General features: G+C 36.9%; 1 protein-coding gene across 25 annotated transcripts in view; it reads left to right on the forward strand.

Annotated features, from left to right (window-relative positions):
- The window catches only part of osa (trithorax group protein osa), a 183,120-nt gene that overhangs the window by 14,271 nt on the left and 141,615 nt on the right, over nt 1–27,234 (forward strand). For 24 of the 25 annotated variants that reach the window (XM_073990048.1, XM_073990192.1, XM_073990116.1 and 21 more), the window contains one exon: nt 671–1,807. In XM_073990048.1, coding sequence (XP_073846149.1) covers nt 785–1,807 — 1,023 coding nt within the window. In that variant the 5' untranslated portion in view covers nt 671–784. Of the gene's footprint in view, nt 1–298; nt 435–670; nt 1,808–27,234 lie in introns of all 25 variants that reach the window. The other variant, XM_073990089.1, reaches the window with a different exon arrangement.

Consider the following 27,234-nt stretch of genomic DNA (forward strand, 5'->3'; position numbering starts at 1 on the left):
AGAAATATCAGTACTCAAAAAAGGTCGCATACCATCAAAAAGGGTAAATTTTAATTTATTCCTTTGTTTTAGGAGAATTATTCCAACTTTATTCCTTTTACGACTTTGGACTTATTTTATGTGTTTCCAAAGCAGTGTTAGAAAATCAGCTTTTTTCAATTGTCAGGTAAATGTGCCCAGCGAATATAACCTCTCTACTGATCGACAATTAGACCTTTTAATGTGAGTCTAACATTCCATTTTCAAAACAATTCTAATTCTGTACTTCAATTTCGGCACTTATTTTAAATTTTCTCAGAAGAGGGCTAAGTAAACGTTATCTTTGTATTTTGACACTACTCACGATTTGAAATATTCTTAAACATACCCATATATTAAATACAAGTAAAAATGCGTGTCATTAACACGTTCGCGGACACCCAATTTTTTCAGAAGTAAGTTTTTTTGTATTTATTAAATAATTATTAGTCCTATTACAATTTTTTATTTATTATATTATGGATATTGATAAAATTAATAGTACTATGTACTTTAATCGCAAAAACGTACGATTGTATAGAAGTAAATGACAAAAAATTGACTTTGCAAATGAATGCTATAGCATTCACGTCCGCGAACGTGTTAAAATTTATTCTAATTTCCTCTTCTCTCCACATGTTTATATTTTCAGATAACCTTTACGTAAGGTTGCAGCGGAGTAGGAGGGTTTTCTCGAAACGTTAATATTTTGTCAAGCTGCAACTAAAGAAAACGGACAAACAACAAGAATTGAGTTAAATAAGTAATGAATGAGAAAATAAAATCACCCTCTGGGCAGGGTGGTGCTGGATCAGGTCCTGGTCCTGTTGGTAGTGGCCCACAAACAACAACAACAGCTGGTAGTAACGGTGGTGGTAGCAGTAGTGGCGCTAATAATCCCGGTGGCAATGGAAATGCACCCGGTGGTGGATCATCGACACCAGCTGCAGGAACCCCTGGAGGCGGAAGTGGTCCACCTACCCCTAACAATGGCAGTGATACTCCGGCACAAATGCCACCACATCCGTATGGACCACCGGGCGGTGGTGATCCTGTAATGTCACATTATCACATGCATCAACAACCACCACACCCGCAACATATGCCACCACATCAACAGATCGTTGGAGGGCCACCACCACCTCCGTCATCACAAAATCCCGGCGAACATCCGCAAAAAGATGTGGCTGCTGAATATGGACAAAGTCCATTGGGTGGTCCGCCACCACCAATGCCAGGTCATCATCCAATGTATGGTCGTTATCATCATGCTGATCCAAATATGGATCCATATCGTTATGGACACACGCCAATGCAACAACCACCACCAGGTGGTAAACCGCAACAGTCAGCGCCGGGTGGTGGACCCGGTGGTATTGGTTCACCAAATCGACCACCTCCACAACGTTATATACCAGGACAAGCGCCCCAAGGCCCAACACCAACATTAAATTCACTGTTGCAATCGTCACATCCGCAACCACCGCCTCAGCATAGGTATACGAATAGTTACGATCCACAACAACCGCCACAACAGCCTCCGCCATCGCAACAACAACCTCCACCACAAGGTGGTGCCGGTAGCGGTGGCGGAACGCCTCAGACGCCAGGTGGTGGACCCGGTGGAGTACAGGGTGGTCCGCCGCCACCACAACACGGAGGACCACCACCTCCATCACATCAGCCGCATCAGTCACCATATGGTGGTCAACAAACGGGTTGGGCACCACCACCAAGGCCCTATAGTCCACAATTGGGACCTTCACAACAGTATAGAACCCCACCACCGGTAAGTTCAATTTATCTTATAAGTTAATGAAATACCCATGTAATTATTTTTTATTCTTTTAATAAAGAGTTGGTAAGCATGTATTTGGTATGGAAGTAGGAGGAGTTGGACTTTACAAATTAGTTTTTATAAGTCCCTATGTAATAGGTATAATGACCATTTCAATTTAGTTAACCCATATAAAGCCACTGGTCGTTTAAACGCCACCAAAAATGGTTGCAAAAATTGACGTAAAACTCTGGGTTTTTCGAATATTTTCGTCGGGTTTTTTGCATTTTGTTTTAGTGTTGTCTGTTATCTGTAATATTACGCTGGTAACGCTTCATTTGACTTACGCATTTCCACGCAATTGGCCAAAAACCCAAGCTATTCAAAAAAAATTGACTTTTTTGTAATTTTCGACTTTTGATGAAAAATTTAAATATGCGATAAAAATTTTATCGTAAATGTTAGATCGACGCCTCCAAACAATAGTATGCTAAGTCGACTTAGCATGTTTTCAATTTCTTTACATTTTTATATTTAACGTCCTTTAACTTAAATTCTGTCTAATTTTGGAAATGATCGGTCAATCCGAACAAAAGTTATAAACAAATATTGACTTAGCATAGTAAAGAAGTTCAAAAAAATTTCCAAACTTTGAGAGCTTCTCCTGCAAAACTCACTTTTTAGACTTAGCATACTATTATTTGGAGGTGTCGATATAAAGTCAGGGATTTGTTAGGAATATAGTAAGAGTATTTTCTTAATCAAAAACCAAGGGATTGGCATGTAAGGATACACCTATATTACCCTCCAAAGTTTTTGGAACTTTTAAAAGAAGGCCCGATTGCAGGAAAACTATACGTTCTAGAGAAAAAAGTTATTTATTAAAAAATGCTTAAAAATCGCAGAAATATAATTTTCATAAAAAATTTTAAGTTTTCGCGCAAAAAAAATTCTCGGCCCTAAGTGGGTTAAAAGTTAATGCTCATCAATTTCAGTAAATGAAATCACAACAGAAGTTGCATACATTTTTATTAGACCCTTAAAAAGAGTTGATATGATCAAACTGATATGCATTGAATTGTCCTGTGCCAATGATATTTAGAGCTAAAGGATCGTTAGGTGTCATTAAACGAAACAAGAAGTAAAAGAAAAGGGTCAAAACAAACACCAAAACATTGAGCCACTTTAAATATTAAAAGAGTTTAAACAAATAAAGTCCGAATGTCTTTCATTCTTGAAAAAAATCGATTTCTTTGGATCAATTTCGCCAACATCAAGAAATGGATAATTCACTCCACATTTCCATGGGAGTTTTTTTCTACTATTTTGATGCTAGAAGAAGGCTGAGTCAACTTAATGTCCTCTTTTTTGTTAAGATATTCCTAAAAACGTATTAGCAGGACATACTAATTTAGTCGGAGAAGATACCTACCAACATTTCAATGAAAATTTGCAAATTGAGAACAAAACAAAAACTTTTTAATCTGCCGTGTATTCATGTCACTGCACATGTTCTTGAACTTGAACGTAAACAAATTTACAGTGTCTAACCATGGGCTACATACAATTAGCAGTGCCTTTTCAATTGTTATTCGAAACGAATGGTGTTTCCCCAATATAGATTGTACAACATTTCAATTTGACACACATACTTATCGTATACACCTACTTACATACATATGAACATATTGTATATATTGCACATACCATAAGAAGACTGACAGACAGACCAGACCCATAACAAAATATTTATGTTTTGAATCACCTCGCTGCTCGGTGTTGTCGATGTGTACATTCCCTATCACAACAATATTCATTTATAATGTGACGTCACAAATATCTACCGTTAAGCCATTAAGAAAGGTTAATAAACTTGAGAATAACAACAACAACAAATAATAATAATGAAAAAATATCAACATCAACGAGAATACAACAACAATAACAACAACCATAGGCAAAAAAATATTGAAAGATTTCAAAACAAGCACAACAACAACAGGCGGTAATATATAAACACCCAAACTTACCTCTCCATCATATAAATTTGTATGTAGAAAGAGATGTATGTCTGTAGATTGTTTTTTTTTCATTTTTTGTTGATATTATTTTGCCGGTGTCTTGCTGCTGTTTTTTTTTTTTGCTTTTTTTATTTCGTATGGTAGACGGAGGCGAAAATGCTAAACCTTAAGTTTTGTTGTTGTAGCTTCAATTTAAATATATAGTAAAAAAAAAAAAACGCTGTAGATTGGTTAATCGCATACCCCACTTTGTAATTTATCACGCGAATGCGAACACAAAAAAGAGGAAAATATGCAAACAAACCCTCATTCAAAGAAAACAGCTGATGTAAACACAGATGACTGGCTGCCAGTTATAAAAATAAAAACTTGTAAGATTGGCCGTTAAGCTAAAACAATAACGACAATTTAAGCCACCACCACATATTTTCCAAGACCACAGACTGTGGTAAAATTCTTTTAGTCATAAGAAGGCATCTACTTTTTCTATAAATAGATGTGGTAGATAAAGAGAATGTTCGTACATATTTTTGTGAATATATTCAAGTGTAAATAATACATGTGAAGATGAAGTGGGTTTTACTAAGCTTGCGGAAACAGAATGGATAGTGTGTCATTCTTACATATCCGCAGATATTTGTAACCTGCATAAATATTTGGTATAAACATTTCGTCAAATAATGACTTGCAAAACATTGTAAAAAAATTGCATATTAATTGTTCGTTTACGGTAACAAATTATGTAAAAACTTTAGGTTTTTGTGCAAATCTCTTGCTTTTGGTCTTCAAAACAATATTCTGTCAAAATATACTAAATTGATTTACTTTGCCATAAATGAACAATTAATATGCAATTTGTTACCATTTCGGTCTTTGCAATACATTAGTTGACCAACTGTAAGTTGTTTTGGATTAAACATTCAAAACACATGCGTTTCTAATGTTTTCCGACATGTTGTGTATGAATGGAAGGGTGGTATACCCTCCCCCACCTGCCATTTTTATCTTAAACCAAAGTTTAGACGTCACAATTTTTAGTCAGATTGCAATTGCTCCAGATTTAGGGGTTTTAAGTGAAAATACACTTATCCAGCCTACTGTTAAATATCTGGCCGTTGTAAATTATTTCTTTTAATAAACAAAAACTATGCCGGATGACAGAAAGTGTCTTCCATTCTATTCCCGGTTTAGACAATTGGCAGACTGGCTGTACTGTCACCTGTGTTCATCTGAAATAGAAAACGTAGAAATTCTGTGAAGATCTTAACAGAACTCAACTTTGCAGTTATTTGATGGTTGTATCAACGACTATCTTGCTGTCATTCGTTTGAACCTTAACACAAATATTTCCCACAACCTTCCTAGAAGGCAGAAGGGAAGATCTCACATCAAAGTAGCTTTATTTTTTGTGTTAATTATATTAAATATGCTTCCGAAGAGCATGTCGAGCCAAGTATCCGACGGGATAGAGAAAGGGACCATGGTGGTCTCGCATTTATCAATCAGCGGGACGTCAGATATTCCCTGACATATCCACCTCCACCACCCCTCATCCTGATCCTTTCCTAGAGTTTATGAGCATTTCTGAAGATGCAGAAATTGAAATCGTCAATATTTACATTCCACCCGTTAACAGAATTGGCGCCTGTTATCATCCGAGCACTTTCAACGTCCTGCAGGGGATAACAAAATTATTCTTCGTGACTTCAACGCTCATCAAACGATTTAATGTATTCCCAACTACCGAGCGATCCACATGGAGTTCTTATTGCAAACCAAATTGACGAATCGGATTTCGCCTCGAGATATCTGGCCATTTTTATCGTAAGTCATCGTTCCTTCCTATTACATCCTGGCAAACAAACGTCGCATTAAATTCAGAACATATTCCAATTCTGGTCACCGACCACCTTCTTAAATTATAACAAAGCCGACTGGCTGGTATGGCTTCAAAAAGTTCATTGGCTTCCTTTGATTTTACCGTCATGCGCCAGAAAGGGTAAGAAAATATTTTGGGAAACAGTTCTCAAAGCGGCTAAGAATTCCTCTTATAAGACCAAATTTTCCATTGAGATTGGCTTCCACAAGAACGCGACCAACTTTGTGCCGAAAACCTAGCAATGAGCAAATTGAGCAGCAAAGCGCCGAGATAGATGTGCTTGTTTTAGAGCACAGGTGGAAAACCTCAACCGGTGATAATCTGGCTACAAAAAAAAAAAAAAAATAATAATAATAAAATTTGTGTGCTACACAGTTCTGCCATCAATTTATTTAACATTCAACTTCGCAGAACAAGATCAACCTATCCATAATTCGTAGATGCAAGAATCTAAATAAAGATCTACAACCAGTCTCCTTTACATCCAGTGAAGTTCAGACAGCTTTTTTCATCCAAAGCCCTCGTCCCAGATGGTATTTCAATGCTCATGTTGATGAATCTCAGTACAATAGGCTTGGGTTGCCTGACCAGTGTTCTACAGATATCAATTACACGTTTGGTGATTACTGATATCTGGAACGTGACCAGAGTTATTCCGATACTGAAGCCCGAAAGTCCGCTCTTCTTTTACCTTTCGAAACTCCTCAATCCATCAGCAAATATTTCGATGGTGTCGTACGCTGATGAAATGTCCAGTGTGTATAACCTTCATGAGGAGAACAGGATGCTGTCACTTAGACAACATTGCTGACTATACAGTTCCTGCTGGCCGTGTCATCCCAGCCAGGTGGTAGTATTTATCTCGTATCTACCCATTAGTCAATGTCTTCTTGTGTTCAGCGTAAGAAACCTAAAAAGTAGATGCTTGACTGTTTTTATCTTAACTGCATCTCAACACAACCTACAGTAGTCGACGCCACTGTCACCACATCTTGATCTAAGCCTACCGGCAATGAGTCCCATAGAGACCCAGCAAAATGTTAGATGCCAAAGATGCCATTCAATCATGGATGCAAGTGATCTGGCATGTCATCTTTTTAGCATCTTTATCGATGAATTTTATATGAGCGTGGACCCCAAAAGATGCTATTCATTTTTGGATTCAAAGCCAATTCAAAGCCTTGACCCAATGACATTAACATTACGAGTTTCAACAACGTTGGCCTATTGTAAATAATTAATCTTATATATTTAGAAAAATGTGTATGTATATGTAAATAAAAACACAAAATTCATCTCGATTGGTTCGATGGAATGGGTTCAAATGCTGACAAACTTATCGCAGGCCAGATTGTTTTGACACCCTACATTAAGGTTTCCATCTGCGTTGCGCCTTCTCAATATAGATCTACTGCAGGGGGTACTGCAAAGTCCCGTGATGGTGTTCCAATTTGCCAGATATGCAAACATAAGCATAATACTTCTCTGATAAGGCTGTAAACTCAAGCCGGCGAGGAATGACGGTGTTCAGTATATTTCACTCAGATACCTTCTGATGCACTTAAGTCATCGAACATGGACATAGAAGTGTTCTGACTGACATATTTCGGCATCGTCTTCGCAATAATCCAAATTACTTTATATGTAATAAACTATATTATGTTATTGTGACGATTTATGATGATTTCAAGATTTCCACCAACAAAACAAACCGTATATATCATGTAGCATCCAACCAAAATTTATGATGCCTCAAAACAGGCATAAATACAAATGTTTGTTAATACATATAATACATACGTACATCTACACCTACATTTGTATTAAAAATCGCAACATGTCTAATGCCTCTTGACAAGTCCTTGGCGGTTATTATTTTTGCGCTTTGCCTTTGTTTAGTTAGCTAGGTCTGATGATATTAAAAGTCTAGCGGTGGCGGCGGGGTTGTTGGCTTGCAGACTTGTAAACAGGTAACCTACTTACAAAACATGGAGAATACATTCATCCATAGAGATGACGACATACATAAATTTGCAAGGAATATCCTTTTGTGTGCCACTTGTTTTTCAATTTTGGTTTGTTTTGCTTGCTCTTTGGTTAAAGGAGAGGGGGAGGGGTGCGTGGTGGATATCCAAATCATTGGACTTTTAGCTGTAGAAAAGTATGGTTGGCTGGCTGGCTTGGTATGCCGCGTAATGTTGTTCTTTTGAAATTCTTGGTTTTTGAAAAGACCTTTTGGGTCTGCTTGTCTGTCTGTCTGTTTGCCCCGGTGGTTTGTCTTATGTGTGTCATGCAGACTTTCCGCATTCCAAGAGAGCCAAACAAACAACAAGCCAACCATTCATCCATTCCAATTCATTCATTTCTATGGATATTTATATAGCTTGTATGTATGCACGTTTGTATGTTGTTCTTGTTGTTGTTGTTTTGGTTTGTACGTACTCCTCTATAGTATGAATTTGTATTTTATATTTCAATTTTATAGTGTAATACAACGAATTGTACTACATACCTTTTTGCTAAATACATACCAACATATATACATATATTCTAGTACCCCAATGTTGTTTCTATATAACGTCATCTGTCTGGTACATATAAACCTATATACACATGTACATACCTATATCTGTATCAATCTCTTTTTGAAAATAATGAATGAATGAATGAATGAACGAATTGCTGCTTGACTATTTTGTTTTCCTAGACTTTGGTTTATGGCATTCTGTTCTTGCTGCTCTGTTCTTTTTGTTGTTGTTACTATTGACTGCCGGCTGTTGTCGCGTGCCATTCTTTATTATTTATTATTTTATTCTATTTTATTGCAAGCTGTTTTGTTTATTTTTCACTTTTATTTGTAATAAAGTTTTTTTTATTTGTTTGTTTTGATTATAACTATAAAAAATAACAACAACAACTACCACGACTACTGAATAGAATTGTTCAAGATTTTATATCACATTCATATGTACGTACATACATCTTGAAAAGTATTGATGTAGTCCCTCACTGTTTCACTTTTCTTGGTTTGAGTTATTTTTTTCATAACTTACATTTTTATATCCTTATGGCTAATAACCGGCTGCTATTTTAGAGGCCGCAACAAGAGCACGCCATTGTGTAGCTGTATTGGAATAATCTTTGTCTCTTCATGTGGTTGAGGATGCACCCAGTTGTAGTTTTTATGGTGGTATTTTGACAGTTTTTAATATTTTTCTATCGCATTGCATATATATTCGCGGACCACACTGGCGACGCATAGCTTTCCACTCGTTGTCAACAATGTTTCTTCGTTTGCACACCAAGTTCTGTCGGCTAGGAACTTGAGAACTTTGTTCCTACAACTCAGTCTATGTAATGCGCTGACGAGGTCAACATGTTGTCGAATGCCCCCAGAATCTTGGGGTAGTTACATTCTATACGATCTCAATGTCGTCTGGAGGGGGTGGAGTACAGGAGAAGTTGCGGTTAAACAGTTCCGGAGACATCACCCCTCCTTAGGGAACTTCCTGCTTAACTATACGGGGCTTAGATTTCTTGTATCTAAATTCCACACAAATAGTTGATTATCAAATGTTCAAGTTGAATGAGGGTCGTAGGTTGATGGAATTGCTGTGCCTGATTCCATCTAAGAGCCGTCGGTATAGATCTCTTTATACCTTCTAGAGCTGGGCGGTTGCGATTTCAGTCGTCCCTCTGAGGTGTTTGACATTATCAAATGTTTTTTTATAAGTCAAGCGCCACAAACATTGTCCTTTCGCACAGCTTGTTCTAGTTGAGTCCTCGACTAATGTGTGTAGAGATGGCGCACAAATGTGTAATCGTTTAATACGATTCACTTTTGTTCCGGTGATCAGAATTTACGCAGCCTTTGCACACTTGATAGAGTTGTACCTTATTCCCAAGTGTCTGCCACCATCCAAAAACTGGTTATTGTCATGGAGCCAGCCTGACAGTTGTACCAGAGCAACTGGCATAAGTTCCGATAAGCTTGGTAAAAATGTAAATGTATTCACAGCTGGCTGAAGCGCAAAATACTCGTAGTTGCATTTATCATCCCATTTATTACTATACGCCAGAATAGAGGTGAGAGATCTCCCCCTGCGGTGTACCTCTGTGAACATGTTTCCTCACGGAACTCTCTTCTATTTGCAAATGAATGATTCTGTCTTTCAGCATCTTATCAATCCATTTCACTATCGTGAACGTATTTTCGTAAAGTTACATTTTTGTCAATATTGTTTCCAAAAGACGAACCAAGAATAGCGAGCATACAGTGGTGTGAAAAATAATAAGGACAGTGACATTCACAACTTTTGGTCGCTCCTAAAATGTGTAAAATGGAAGAATTTGCGATGGAAATTTGCTTTTGAAAATGTACATGTATTGCAATAAGAAATCCCGTTACGATTTTGTTTTCTTTCTGTTTAGTTTTTATACAAAACAAATATTTTTCGTAAAATCCGTGATTTCTGCTGTGAAAAATAATAAGGACAGTTTTTCGTTTTAGTAAAAATAAATCGATATTATTTTTTGTGATTCTTTCCTGTAAGTAAAAGTTTAAAATGAATTAATTTCTATTCATTAAATGTTAAATCTACCGGTATTTTTTAGTTTTTCTTTGCAAATATGGATAAAAAAACGCATTGTTATCACGCTACTCGAGAAATCATTAAACGTTTACATAAAGAAGGAAATTCATACAGAAAAATTACAGAAAAAGCTTAGAATCTTTAAAAACAATGGTGGAGGATGCAGCTAAGTGAACTTCAAAGATACAAGTCGTAGCAGAAATTCAAAAATTGCACCTGTAATAATAAATGCGTTATTCGATGATTAAAAAAGATCCTTTTACCACATCTTTACAAATAAAAAAATATTTTAATATTAATTTTGACGCATCAAAAACTCCTAAAACACACTGTGGAGGCCACATTAGAGCTTACAGTGTCAGAAAAGTATCATTTTAATCGAAAAATTATACAATTCCCACGTAGGGTGTAGGGTATACAAATATTCAGCAAATAATACAGGTTGCTAGAAATCACATCGCTTGGTCTAAGAAAAATTGCGTACCATTCTTTGGTCTGATGAAACCAAATATATATTTTTTTTGTTCTTATAGAGGAGTTTATCAGGATTGAAGACCTAAAAATCAATAATATAACCCAAAATATACTCTGAAGGCGGCTAAATATGGCAGAGGTAACAGCATGGTGTGGGGCTCATTTTCTTACTATGCTGTGGGGTCTCTATACAGTATTCAAAGTGTTTTTGAAATCACCAGATTACATTGAAATTTTGAAAAATATAATTCTTCCGTATGGTGAAGGGGGTGTGCCTCTCAAATGAGTCTTCAGCAAGGTTAATGACCCAAAAATGACGGCAAAATGAAAAAAGGTGTTCCAGGATAATTAAGTTAAGTTGTTAGAATGGCCCATACAATCCCTTGATTTGAACCCGATTGAAAAATGTTGTGGAATGAAGTTAAAAAATCAAGCAGGGCAAAGTGTCCATCAAATTATGGCGACCTTTGGCAACTTATACAGGTTGCGTAGGACGCGATACCAGTAGAGAAGTGCCAAAATTTGGTTGACTCGATGCCCAGACGATGCGCTTCCCTTTTAGAAAACAAAGGATCGTCTACAAAGTATTAATGACACTGAAACACTTTATCTACCATTATTTGGTAAAAACCTGCATTAATTTCTTTCAAGTTTGGTCCTTATTAAAAGATGTCATGAAGTGTCCTTATTATTTTTCACACACCAAACTACGACAATTCGCATAAAATATAAAAGATAAATAAAATATGGTTACAAGCAAACAAAATATTTATATATTAATTGTCTTAACATTTTAAGAAAACAATAAATTTTATAAACTAATGTAATTTTCACTTTTTTAGTCAGTTTTCAATGTAATCTTGGTTATGGATTGAAGTGTCCTTATTATTTTTCACACCACTGTATATAGCGAGTTTCTGCACTGATGCATCTTTCCACATTTTTCTCCACGATGTGTTACATTTAATGAGGCCTCTGAATCAATTAGAAAAGTATGAACATTGAACGATAAAAAAATTATTATTTTCTGCAATGACTTTTACAGGAATTTTACAGAATATTTGGAGCATTCGTTCACAATTGGGACTTTGTAACCTCAGCAACACCAGTTGTAACGCATGTAAATTTCGTAACTATAAATTTGATATCAAATAATATGTATGTATTTTGGAGGTTTGATGTCGATAAATCGTTGGTATGCCTTTATCATCTTTCGTCCAATCAGTTGAGACTTGCCACCTGATGAGTAGTACTCCTTATAAAAGTGGTCTTCAATTTTCCTGCAATCATAGATAAATAACTTTCCATTTGTCCCTTCCAGTAGGAAATATTTTTGTCGACACGAATGACTTCATTCAGTGATTTCAAATAAAAATCTTGAAAAATCCTCCGGGAGGAACTTTTATGAAATATACAGAAATTTAATTTGACTCATTCTGAGTTCAACCGAACTACTATGGGGAAATTTCTAAAGTACTACCCAAACTAAAATGGCAAAGGTCTCGAATGCCATCACACACTCACAAACATAAAAATATACCTACAAATAAATGTACATTAGTATGTCCCATGGTGGCGGCTAACAACTGTTAAAGCTTGAGGAACACAACAACAAGTGTATTATTTCCGAAAGAGAGTAAAGGAATGACAACCATGCCGAATGAATGAATGAAATTCATGTAATATGAATATATTTTTACAAAATTTCCTCTGTGTATATAACGTTGTTGGTTGTAGGTTTATTCATTTTTTTCTTCTTCCTGGTGTTGTTGTTACTCTGCTGTTGTTGTGGGTATGTAAATGTAATTGAAGCCCTACTATACATGCTGTTTTGGTTTTGCGGGTTGTAGATGATGATGACTGGTGCTTGAATGGATGAATATATGTATGTGGCTGCATGGGTCTCGACTGCGTTGCCTGCCTGCTATTTTGCTGTTGTTATTGCAGCTACTTCTGGTTCTAAACATATTCACTTTCGTTTTATTTTACTGACGTAGTCGTTGCCGCATTTGCTGCCAGGTTTTATTGTATTGGCTGAGTGAGGGGTATTTCCTTAAATTTCTGGTGCTTTTGTTGTTGTTACTGCTGCTCATACACTTCCTATAGATTTTATTTATTTTTGCCGTCATCATCTTGTTGCCATTGTTGTTGTTATATACGTTTCATGTATTCAACCAACCAACAACCTTGACACACTGACGAGAAACCGAAACACAAGGCGACACACAAAGCACATGGCACTGCGGCGGCATCATCAGTGACGATGACAAAGTGAACCAACCGGCCATATACCACCTATGTATGTATTGTATGTCGCCTCCTCTCTATATGCTGGCTGGCTATAATATTTCGGAACAATGCAGATGAAAAAAAGTATCAATGGAAATATAAGAATGATGAGGAAGAAGAAGAATAATAACCCAAAAAAGGATGTAGAAAGAAAATATTCACAAGTGCTTTTGATTGGCATAATGGGAATTAAATTTCCACCGCATTCTTTAAAGGAAAGCGACAATTTAAGTTTTTTTTAGTTCTTGGGTTATAAATAAAACTAACCTAGACTATAAACAACTTTGTATGTATGTCAAGTCTCTTATTATGTTACAAGAATTCGTGGGACAGACAGACACATCGTCCAGACACCGGTAAATGAATTCCAAGAACTTGTTTGTAATCGAATCACAACAAACGACAGACAAGTGCCGTGATTTCAAATTGTTTACAATTTTCGCTTTCGCTAACAATTAAATTAGTAATTCTTTGCTTTTATTTCAGTTGTTTGTTTTGTTATCGTTCGTTTGTTTGTTTTTTTTCTTGGTGGGCAAATTCCATTCTATTTATAATTACATTAATAGGTTGAGAAAGAAGGTGTGAAGGTGTACCCTACTTGCCAAATAACTTATTTTTAACTCGAAGAAAAAAACCATGTGAAAAATACGATATACAGGTGTTGTTGTGCTATCGCCTGTGCCAAATAGCACAGCTGTTTTGTTGATGTTTTTATTTTCAGTTGTTGATGAATGTAAAACAAAACGTACTTTCGAAATTTCTAAACTTTTGATATTTATACCCTCAACTTTAAGGATAATGGGAATATATACACTGTGATGCCATCTAAAATTGGCCTCATCGATATATGGGGTTTATAACTCAAGCATGTTTGACAATTTGAAGCCCTGTTGATCCGTCTGGCTTTCTTTGCACGATAACTTTAGAACAGATCAACCATTCGGTGAAAACTTTGCACCAAAAAAAATTTTATGGCGATCGGTTAACTAACCCATGTCATCCGAACGATCTTTGTTTCCATAGTAATTTGTATGCGACCAAAGGTGCATTTTCACGAAAATTCTCAAAAGGCCGCATATGGCCCATATCGATCCTTTGGGGGACTTCCCCACAAACCTTTAATATTTTTCGCTAAAGTGGTGCGCACTATAACTCATGAATGGATTAAATGATTTGTTCAAACTTTGCATAATGTCGAATTTCTTCCATGCATAGATCAGGTTCGAACATGGACGATATCAATCCACTTCATCGGGTACTTCCACCACAGAATTATAAACAGTTTAAGGACGTGCCTGGGTTGTTCACTGTCCCGTGATAGTACAAGTTTTTGGAGACAAGTCCATACTTCCTGAAATAATGGCTCAATATCTTTAAAAAATCCTACCGGCAGCAACTAAATTGACTGATGAGTACGATCGCTTACTAATTGAGTATTCGATTTGGCCAAGACTTTGCAAATCGGAATATTTTTTTGTACGCGTACATCAAGTTCTGCGAAGGTTTATATTGGACAACACCTTCGGATACCGTCCTTACAATAAACTAAAAACTTCGAGGGTTTTACACGGTCAGCCTTTAATGTAATAATGTTTTTAGACCCCAAGTATGTTTGGACGGAAAAGAAAGGGAGAAAGACAGAAAAGAGGCAAAAGGAGAGTAAATACAACAGAGAGGTGGGAAAGAGACGGTAGTTATGACCAGTCCCATAACCATTTAAGGCTCCTGCAGTAGAAAAACTAAGCAAACAGCCTATGTATTTTGACTGTCAGTCTAGGGCACCGGCAGAGAAAGTGTTTGATTGTTTCAGTCTCTTCCACATCCTCACATAGCCTGCAGTACTCAATCTAATGCGGCAATGACCACCCAGCAAAATGTTCGATGCCAAAGATGACATTCAATCATGGGTGCAAGTGATCTAGCATGTCATCTTTTTAGCATCTTCATCGATGAATTTTATATGAGCGTGGACCCCAAAAGATGACGTTCTTTTCTGGATCCTAAGCATGTCATTTTAACCAATGCGTTGACATGTCATTTTAACCAATGCTTTGGCATGTCATTTTCACCAACCTCTTGGCATGAAATTTTCATATTGTTTGGAAAATGGAAATGCTGTATTGAAATATGGTTTTCATGAAAAATAAAACTCTTTATTAATTCAAACGAATTCATGAAATAACTACAATTAATTTATCAGTTTAGTTTTTCAAAAGTTTACATCCAAAATTGCAATGTAATCACCACCGCTGCAACGCAAAAGATTACTTCCTCCGTTCTCCGCAACTGATATTCTTTCATCTTACAAAAGGTTTTCTCAATTATCTTCCCATCACCAGTTCAGATTTCGACATAGACTCCAAATGCACTCCTTTAAGTGTTTTTATTTCGTAAATTACTTTTATTTTATAATTTTGTTATTTTATAACAACATTTTGGTAATTTATACTCTTTTGTTTAGTGACGGAAATATGTAGGGATCTACAACCCGGCTTGCTTTAGGGATCTCTAAGAACAAAATGTAACGAACGGGGAGGAGAGACTTTTTATGGAAAATACCATTTATGCTTAATTAATTTATTTTTAATTGTTTCTTTCCAAAAGTAGTTTCTTCTTTATTTTCAGATTCTTGTTCCTTTTCGTTTCGGACTTTTTTTTTCAAATTGCAAGAAGCGAGATTTGATTGATTTCATTCTATGTCAGATTTAGAACAGACAAGGGAACTTTTAAAATAGCAATGTGTGCAGTCCGATTCTATTTTTAGGTCGATGGTTGGGACTTCATATAATACCAATTGTTTAGAAGTTTTAGTTGTTTGATATGCAGGAAATGTAAGACAACATCACGACGACAGTTCTAACAACTTTGGTCTGTTCCAGAAACTGCAAGATTCTACTTATTTTTACTACGATAACAATTTTTCCTTTATGTTATCGGAAATAATAGTAAAAATTAGTAGATTTTTTCAGTACTGGAACATACCAAAATGAAAATAAACAGGTGTGTGAATAAAATACAAACCTCATCTCTATTGGATCGATGGAATGGGTACAAATGCTGATGAAAAGATCGGATCTTTCACGACTTCCTTTGCAGTGGTTCAAATCCTAATGAAAAGATCGGATCTTTCACGACTTCCTTTGAACCAATGCAAAAGATGACATGAAATCACGTCATCGCAAAGAACCCCTTCCGTCAAATTTTGCTGGGCAGTGATGACCCGTACAGCAATTCTGATCTCTGATTTGCGATACCTTCCAGCCAGTAACATCTTGCCAGATTCTTGTGGTAGAGCTTACTAAGTGTGCTGAAAAAAAGCAAAGCGGTGGCTTGGCACAATTCCCCACCCTAAGGTCCGAAGATTCAGATTTCCATTTCATCAGCTATCACATTTCCCTTAACGTTACAGTGCCCTGGTACCCAGCAAAAATTAACTGGTATATTACAAGTTTTTAGAATAGACCTACAATTTTCAACGGTCTTAGTGAAGGATCCACCGCCTTTAGAGAAGCCAGATTATCCACGTATATCGTGACTATCCTATCTGCAAAGTCTGTTGTTCGAATAGTTGTAAGGCTTTCAACACTGAAAAGACTACTGTCTGAAAAACACTGCAATTGTCGTGAAGTTTATACGAACTCCTTATGTTCGTTCAGTTCTTCACAATGTATACCAGATCCTGTGCCCTCTTCCAGTTTCGATCCATCAGTGAATATGAATAGGCTACCGGGAAGTAGTCTGCCATGCTACCACTCGCGCTTTTCAGGGATTAATACCTTCGCTATGTCATAGTTTAGGATTAGAGCCAATTTTGGCTACCTTCAGCTCAAATATCTCTGACTCTCAGAGTCTAAAGATGTTCTAATCCTCTTATATTTCACTTTATGCTTTTACTTTTGAGTATTTCAGATTCGAAAATTAAAATACGTAAATAACTCGTGGCATTTACCCGTCATTGCCTTTTGTGTTGGAGGAGTAGGTGTTGACATGTTGTTGTTATTACTGTCTTTTATTTTGATTACCATGTTCTTACTCTTCGCTTTTAAGCAGAAACCTTTGCTTTGGTTGGTTGTTTAAGGAAGGTAACATTTCATGTTTCCCTTTTGCCTGGTTATTTCTTTAATAAAACCTCCACCGAAAAAAGAGAAACATCTTCTGAGACTGAAGATGATGTTGATATTTATACAACAACGTGTATGATGATTCTTCGGCCCATGTTGTGAAGAGGACGTTGTCGTCAGTAACCCGGTTACATACACATACTACATACATATGTATATAAATTTGTAAGGATAAATGTGTGACGTTGTGGTACTTTTATGCACACACTTGTTCATTCATTCACTCTTCTTTGATCCATTCTAAAGAACCACCATCCATCCACTTGTTGTATGTTGCCGTTGTTGTTATTATTGCTGTTGTAGTTATATTGCGTATACTTCCTTTTTGAAAAGTTTTTGACCTTCAAAAATGTATGCCATTCAGTTACAGAGCAGAATTCCCTTTAGCCTACAACAACAGCAGCTCCCACAATTTACAGACACATCCTCTTCCTCCTATTGCGCCGCGCCGTCTTACTTTCATCGTGGAGAATTTGTTTTTTTTTTGCACTTGAGGAGTGCAATGCACTTTTTCAGTTTATGTTTTGGAGGGCTTTTGTCATTCATGACCTTCTTTTCGTGGTCGCCTGCCTCCTCTGGTATTTATTGGTGGATGCGTTGACAGGAAGAATGCGTTTGTGCGTTTGTTTTCGTTTGCTGTTTTCAATACCCCCAACTAACACAAAGTTGCGAACTGCGGCGTATTTAAGAAGCTTTATACAAAAAATTGGGCCGTGTTTGTTTTTCGTTTAAAGTTTTCCGCATTGTTTAAGAGCAGCCAGAGCAGCCAAATGCATTTTGCATTGCTTTTGTGTTTTGTTGTTTCATCCATTTAAAGTTCATGCACCAACCACTTAAGTTGGCTGTTGTGACCTAGAAATATTTCTGTAAAAAAAAAAAAAAAAACAAAACAAAACAAAAAACTTGAAACTAAATACACAAAGACGTCATGTGAAAAAAAAACAGAGAAACACAACAAATTCAGGCAATGCCAGTCAGTATTACATTCTGAATTTGAACTTTGTACCCATTCTCCGGCATCATGACGTCGTCGTCGTGCTGTTCGATTCGTATCTATAGTTTGCTACTATTGTACAACCACAACAACACGAATAAAGAAGCAAAATGCTTGCTTTGTTTTAATATACAATTGCTATTGCAATTATTGCGCATGGAATTTGCAATGATTTGATTTTCAATAGAGAAACAAGAGGTTTTTCAGATTTAGGCCCATGAGAATAATTTATGTTTGTAAATTTTCAAAATGTGAGGTCAGCCTATGACTATAAAAAAGTAAATATTGGCTTCCCCACTACAGAAGAGACTTTAAACAGATTAAAGCAAAAAATAGTTGAACTTTTGCGGAGAAGGTACCTGAAGGAATGGACCGACATAGTCCATCATGGAACTGTATCGTATTTTGGTAATCATTCCTTTCGATAAACATATTTATCGTGCCAACAGGATAGTTTAGTTGGTCACCGTAGGATGGACTTGTGCACGAAAATCATTATATCGCTGGAAACTGGGCCACAAGAAGTAGTACCCGAAAGTCTTGTCTTATATAGATCTTCTTAGAAGTGGATATGTATATATACGTTTGGAATTCGTTTTTGTTGTTGTTGTAACAGTGTATTTCATATGTTTGTATATATGTATTTAGATTGGATGTAACCATTGATCTATTGCAGTGCAATGTGACGTCCGGTCCTATGCCGGAGCTGGGCAGATGTTTTTCAGGAATTCAGACGGCTGCACTATACCGAGCGTATTTGAGCCAAAACTACTCTGGTTTGTTGTTGTTGTTGTTGTAGCAGCATTTAAACCTACGTAGAAGCATAGGTTTAATGCTGGGTTGGCAGCCGCTGCCCGAAACACTATGGTTCCGGGTCAATCCGGTACGAACCCGCTGACGTTCCTCAGCTGCGATAGATGGGGGATGTTTTCCGAGGACCGCATTCACACGATCGTTGTTTATGGCATCTGCGACTGCATCCGTATGAATGATTTTTAAACCTGCTTGATAGGCTTGTTGATCTAGGACCTCTCTTTCTAGATCATGAGGATTCCTCCTGACATGAATGGGTGAGGGGTCCTATCCACCATATAGTAATTAGGATGGCTCTCATGGTAACACCCTACCAAGTACTGCAACGGAAGCATGCTATTGTGTTGCTGTACTGTTGCAGTTTTCAGGGCTGCATTTGCTCATTCGCGGACCAAACTGGCGCCGCATAGCTTGCGACAGACCGACCTATCGCGTTATATGTGGTCAACAAGGTTTCTTTATCTGCACCCCAAGTGGTGCCGGCTAAGGACCTTGTTCCAACTTTTCAGTTTGTCGCAGATAGGTGTGGCGTGCGCGCACGACGTGAAAGTAGTGTCGAATGTGAACCCTGCATATTCCTCGAATGGAAAAAGGTGGTAAGATCGGTAAATAGTTGTTCAGTCTTTCACAGATGTCATCAGGATAGGTACCCGACGCCAGGATCGTACAATCATCCGCCGTCTGGAGGGGGCGGAATACAGGAGAGGTAGAGCTTAAACAATTCCGGATATCACCCCACCTTGAGGAACGCCCTGTTTCACTCTACGGGACTTGAACTTCTTGTTCCTGAATTCCACGTACGACTATGCACTTCCACCGTGCTAACTTTCAACGGTGCCAAAAGTATCCTTTAGCGTAATGTTGAAGACATTTCCTGAGTATCTCAGCCATGTAGAGCTTCTATATACAAGTGGTGTCTTAAGACACACCTTCCGGACTCCGCAATAAACAATATGAATCTGGCTGCGCTCATCGATATGAGGGACGTCTCCCTTGTCCCTTCTGGGATGTTTATGGAGCAATTATTACAATTCGTATGTTATCGTGTTCATCACTGTTCTTCATTTGTACTTTTGCGAACAAATTTTGATGAGTCGATGAGAGTGAACTTCTGGTGGTGATAACATAACCTATCCTGGTCTGATTTTTTTTGGAAGAAAGCTAGATTTTCATTGTCCAATTTCTGGCCCATTGGCGTTATCCAAATATTTAAAGTAAAACTTTGAATGCAATTTAAATTTCAAAACTCGCCTTATGTACTTTTACTTTGACTGACACAGTTTGTAAATGTTTCATTCTCCCGTCTGGTTGAATTGGCCTTAGGAAACGAATTGTCGAATAAGTCTATAAACATCGTCATGACCATCATCATCGTCGTTATTGTGTAGTGTTTCACAATGCTAGGTACCTTCAATGTTTATTATAGATGATTCTGTTACTAATCGTCATGGTGGTAGTTGCGATTATGATAACGCTATAGTGGCACAGGCAACAGGCAATAACCTCTAGAGTTAACCATCTGCCAAAAGGCGTCTGACGAAAATCTAAAAACGGAAAACTAAAGGACAGGAACGAGCAAACACTTGTTGTCTTTGTTGTTGATTCTACAAGCACAAGCTTTTAGCTGTTCTAGTGGTTGAATGAACGAATATCAGAGCAGTAGGTAAAGTGGGAATTGCTAAACTATCATCACGAGAATAAACTAGACCATATTTCACATACTATATAGAAGAGTATATACCTGATGCATACATATGTACATGTGTATGTTTACATACATAATATTAGCATTGAAAACTAGACTAAGTGCGACCAAACAACGGCTGAATATAACGTGTAAACATATTTTGGAGTAGGTATTTGCATTTTCCCCATTTCCACCCACTTTAAGTTGAATTGCATTTGCCAAATAGAGCCATCAGCACCTTCCTTTACGGTAATAACATTATATATGTGCATATATATACAGTTAGTCAATTTAATTATTGCGAAACCAAAATTATTACAATTTTTTAAATAAAACACCATTTTATTGGTATAAATAAATATCATTATTGATATTTTTGTTAAAAGTTTAATTCTTTCTTACACATGTTTATTTATAAAATAAAAAAGTAGCTAAATTTCACTAAACATTTTCATAAAATTAACAAAAAGGAGAAATACTCATTATTTGTTTGTCAAGTACGAACATACATATGTGCAGGCAGGTTCAACGATACAGGAGAGGACCCCTAGATCAACAGGCATATCAAGCAGGTTTAAATAGCATTAACACGGATGCAGTTACTAAGGCCATAAGCAAATATAGTGTGAATAAAGTCCTCAGAGTACATCCCCTATCTATTGCCGCTGAGGAGCGTCAGCTGCCACGACAAACCAGAGTAGTTTTGGCTCAATTACGCTCGGGATATTGCAGTCGCCTAAATTCTTATTGGGCGGAAATCGACCGTGCCGTGCAAGACATCTGCCCAGTATGCGGCATGTGCCCGTACGACAAAAAACACCTTTTCAACTGCCCCGCCAAACCTACTCATCTAACTCCAGTGGATCTGTGGCTACATCCCATCGAAGCAGCCACTTTCCTGGATCTGGAGATAGACCCAGATCAAGATTGAACAGAAGAACGAACATACAAATATAATAATAAACACTGTGACAACTAAAGAATTGCAAAATTCACAAGTTTTCAGTCTTACACGGTATTTTTGGAAAAGTTGGTTCTAATATTTCGTATGCCCACATTGGGCATCAATAACAGCTTGTTAACGTCAACGAATTAAATAATTAAGTTTCGGAATGTCATATTCTAATGGTATTTTTCGCCATTCCTTTTTAATGCATTTTATTTAGTTCCTCCTGTTAGTGGGCACGACTTCTTCCCGACTATTTGCTTCAGGTGTACCCATGAATTATCGATGGGGCTCATATCTTGACTTTGGACTTTGGGTGTCAATGACTTTGGTGCAACCAAGTTCTACATAAATAAGATTTATGCTTAGGGTCGTTGACTTGGTAATACTTATATTGCAATTTCTTCGAATTTTCGGGGTCAACAGACCCAAATTTCTTGATGCTGTTGGTTAAATCATTTTTTAAATATCTAAATAAACAGCCTCTGTCATTGTTGTCTGTAACAAGTCTGACTAGTTTCTATATATTATGCTGGGAGGGCAATGGTTTTTACCTAGTCACTCGTGATGAAGGTTTGTTATTATGTAGCACTTTTCTGATTTTTCCATGTGACGCTCTTACTCCAAAATCTTTTTTATTTAAAAAAGTCAATTTTCTGGTGCAGATTTGGGGTCTTCGTCAATTTCTTTAATCATTATCCTATCAATTCGTTTGTTTACTATTTTTGGTCTGCCATGTAATGTCTTTAGTTTGAACCTGCCTTTTCTCTCGGTGCGGTATATGATGTTGTATACAGTTCTCAGCTTATGAGTGATGATTTTAGCGATTTCTTTGGCGGATTTAGCATTATTATAATTGGTGTAGACCAAATGTTGCATATTTTCCGAAATCCGTTTACCTGACTTACTCTTTTTCTGAATTTACCGTCTATGTTACACACACAACAATTAATTTATGATCAAAAATGTACAAAAAAACAAATATTACACGGTGCTCTTGAAACAATTTTAAATGAAAGGTGCTTACACCTGGGAATTTTTTGCGGATTCTGAAACTACAATGTTTATAGATGAGAACAATAAAAAAAAACAAAAAAATCGCCGGAGCGCTTTTTAAATAAATCGCGATTTATGTTGACATTTTTAGGGGTTGTTTGGGTTTTCGCGATTTTGCTTATAAACCGCTTTTCCTATCAAAATTAGACTAAAACAAATGTTGTAGCTATGGAAATTCTCTACAAGATTGATTATTATGATATTCTCGTCGGTTTTACCGTTTTTAAGATATAGAAGTTCAAATTGGGACAATTCAAATTCAATTCAATTCTGTATCGCCCCCTTATAAAACAATGTCATGACTGCAAATTCCCAACTTAAACTTATATACAACTTCGGATAAGTTACTTAAGCCAGTCTTGTAGAGAATTTTCACAGCTTTAAGATTTTCTCAGGTCCCATGTCGATAAGACTCACCGTATTCAAGAAAAATCGCGAAACCCTAACAAAAAAAAACCTAAAAATGTAAACTGAGCTTCTTTATCTCAAAAATGGTACATGCTGGGAACAAATGATAAACGTCAATCCTCTAGAGAATTTTTACATCTACAACATTTTATTTAGCTCCATTTCGATTGGACTTGCGGTTTCCAAGCAAAACCGTGAAAACCTAAAAAACACCTAAAAATGTGAATTTTGACCGCGATTTATTTAAAAATCCCTACAGCGATTTTTTCTTGTTTTTGGATTTTTCTCATCTATGAACACTGCTGTTTCAGAATTCACAAAAACTTTCCCTGTGTAAGCGGTTTTCATCAAAAGTTAGTTAAGGCGCACCCTACATGGCATTGTTTTATAAGGGAGCGATACAGTCAGTGCATTGTCCCAATTTGAACTTCTATATCTCAAAAATGGTAAAAACTACGAAAATACCACAAAGGTCGATCTTGTAGAGAATTTTCATAGCTACAACATATTCTTTAGTCCCATTTTGATAGGACTTGCGCTTTCTGAGCAAAATCGTGAAAACCTAAACAACCCCTAAAAATGTAAACTTAAATCGCGATTTATTTAAAAAGCGCTCCGGCGATTTTTTTTGTTTTTTGATTTTTCTCATCTATGAACATTGTAGTTTCAGAATCCGCAAAAACTTTCGAGGTGTAAACACCTTCCATTTAAAATTGTCTCAAGAGCACCGTGATTCTTGAAAGAAGTTCTTGTAGTAATTCCTAATTAAAAATCTAGATTGTTAAAAATTCATCGTTTGCAATAATTTAGTTGACTAACTGTATGTTGCAATTTGAAAGACTAAAACTATAGAAACCATTCCTTACACAGTCCTCATAACTTAGTGCTCAGTGTGCCCGTCTTTTATTCAAAATGCCTCCCATGCAAAACAACTTCAAACTTTTCAAAAAAAAAAAAATCCATTGACGAACGTAATGATGGCTGATTATTTCTGACTTTGCGATAAAAATTAGATCCCATATAATTCAATTTATATTAGAATTAGATAGTACGCATGGAAAAAAGGTTTTCCTAACGGAGCATAAAAAGTCTGTATAAGATTTGGCCATGCAAATGTTGCGACTCAACACGTGATTTGGGCTGTGTTAAGATAATGACGGTATTTCGATGATAGAACCAATTTGTGTTCCCTCAATGCGAACTCAGCTAAACAATTTACATACAGCATCCTAAATATGTTTGCATGAAATCCGCACACAAATTATTTCGCAAAAGTCCAGATTAATGAAATGCCTCGGATCGTTATTAAATTTTCGGAGACTTTGTATATCGGGAATCTTCAAAGTTCTATGAAGGTCCATATCGGACAACACAGTCAGATACCTTTCTCACTAAAGTAAACATTTTCGCTTATATGGTGTTTTAAGTCTGTTCGAGTATCATTTTGAAGGTTTTTTCGACAGGTTTTTTTTTTTCACAGCAAAATCTTTTTTGTTTTTTTTTTTTTCTTGGACAAGTCCTTACTTCCTGATATGACAAAAAAATCTAGTGTGACCAACTGAAATGGCTGGAGGGCACCATAACTATCGGAAGGGGGTGACTGACATTGGCCCAACTTTTTCACATCGTAAAATTTCTCACAAACTTAAATCAACTTCGATTATAGGGATACCTACCTAGAAAAATTTCAAAATTTTCGCGTATGTGTAGTTTAAGGACTGTTGGATGATTGTTTTTCCTCGAAGGTAGTCCTTGTGATTCTGATTACAACGATATATTTCTTTTCGTGGCACGTCCATGGTACCGTGATTAACTAAAATCGATGGTCTCAAAGAATGGCTGCCAAAACTAACTCCGATTCCTATGGCGGATGATTCCTTCAGTTGACTCTGCAAAAAATCATCATTTTTGCGCTTTTATAAAGTTTAAGGAGACAGTGTGCGCTTACTGAGAGCAAATGTGCGTAAATTTCAATGCTCTCAGTAAGCGCACCTACTTATCGCTGGTTTAAGGCCACTTCTCGGATGTTGTTGTAATTTTAATAGCGAATAGATGTTGTCATCGTTACTACAAAATTTTATTTTGTTTTGCTATGCGAAGCTAATACTTCCTGAGATATGTGTTTCCAGCCACAATAACGTTCCAATATTATTTAGGGTCACTTCTTCATAAACATCTCTAGCTCTAAAGATTTGATTGTAGTCTTTGTGGTCTTTATTACAAAAATTTATTCACCATACTTCTTTTTCACAATGCCCCGAATGTTCCAGAAGGTATTTTTGCAATATGAGACGCATTTTTGGGTGTCACCGTGGTGCAATGGTCAGCACACCCGCCTTGTACACTAGGTGTCAATAATTCTCATCACTAACTACCTCAAAGTCCTGGGGGTAACATTCGATTATACAAGTCGTTATCAGCGATAAGATGAGAAATAGGAATAAGGTCCTCAAGTCTCTATTCGGCATCACTGGGGGAACAGATAAGTTTCCTCAAGTCACTTACAACGCGATTGGTCGCTTTGTGGTAAGTTATGCGGAGCCAGTGTGGTTTGCCAACGTAAGTGATACACAATGGAAAAAATTGCAAACTTGCCAAAATGCAGCCCTGAGAACTGCAACAGGTTGTCTCCTCATGCCTTCGGTGGACCATTTACATGAAGAGACTAAGATCTTGACGGTGCGTTGGCACAACAGGATGTTGTCGATGCAATATCTGCTTGTATGTTATGGGCAATCATATCTGCCAGTCAGGAATGATCATCATGGTGAAAAAAAACCAACTGATTTCAGGTGACAGGCCCTTGTTAAAATCATGCTGGGTTGGTCCAAAGATACCGAAGAGAACCTTTAGATCAACAGGCTTATCAGGCAGGCTTGAGGGATATTCATACTGATGCAGTCGTCGAGCCTATAAGCTTTTCGTATTAATACCGTTCTCATCGATCACACACCATCCATGACAGTTGAAGAACAACAGTTGCCTAGACAGAGCCGAATCAATAAAAAATATGTATTTAGGGGGTTTTCAGAATTTTGTTCCGACGTATGAACTTTCCGACAAAATCAACATTTGTTCGACAAAAGCTCATAAGTGTTGCGCAGGAGGTACCTAAAAGAATGGACCGCCATAGTACATTTTGGATGTGAGTCTTATTTTGGAAATAATTCCATTCGATAGATGTTGCGTCCACCAGTTATATTTCAGTTGGTCACCGTAAAAATTAGAGCGTTTGGACCATTATATCAGCAAACATGGACTTGCCCACGAAAAACATAATATCGCTGTAAACAGGACAACAAGGGGTACCTTCGGTTAAAATTTCCAAAGGATCCTCAAACATACCTTAAACTGCAGTTAAACAAAAATGTTTAACTTTTGTAAAGGGGCGAGGTACCCTAAGCAGTGGACCGATATGGTAAATTTTCGAACTTAAACTTAGTGTGGAGAGAATATTTATTATTGCTTTTATGCCAAATCGTGGGCGCCTAGTTCCAATACAAAATTATTCCAATCATTTTTATTTGAACTTAAAGTTTCAACGGTATTCCATGATAGATTTCCTGGATGTAAGGCTATTTCTTCTTCAATGCTTCTGGGATCCAAAGTTTGGACTAAATCGGTTGCCCCGTTTATGAGACCAGAAAAAGTTGACCGAAAAGTATCATCGTCGAAATGTATCTTAGATTTGGAGAAATATTACGCTATGCAAAGATTTGGAACAACCCACTATACAATAAGAAAGTTGTTGTACGCATCAGCGGTAGGGTTTTTTATTTTCGGACCAATTTCTCAGGAAGTATGCAGTTGACCCTTAAACAAATTGTACCGTCGCAGTGGGAAGAGCGAATACAAGTGGTTGGAAAAAATCAAAGCCGTTTATAAACTTCACTGTTCCGAAAATTTGTGTGAGAGGTACCTGTGAATGAGGCCGATATGGCCCATCTTCGAACTTAAACTAAGTTTTGAAAAATTTTGGACCAAAGCGGCTGAGAGTGTAAAAAAGAGCACATGTTACTTACTTATGCCGCCTTTGAAAGTTTCGAACAAGATTTTCCTGTAGGATTTGGCGGTTAAGGAAGACAAACCAAACTTTGATAGTATCAATGCACAATACGTCTAATGGGCAAGGAGAGATAATTGCAGTTGGAAACTACAA

The sequence above is a fragment of the Musca autumnalis genome, unplaced genomic scaffold, assembly GCF_047663935.1.
Source record: "Musca autumnalis isolate F117 unplaced genomic scaffold, ASM4766393v1 scaffold_1, whole genome shotgun sequence".
NCBI lineage: Eukaryota > Metazoa > Arthropoda > Insecta > Diptera > Muscidae > Musca > Musca autumnalis.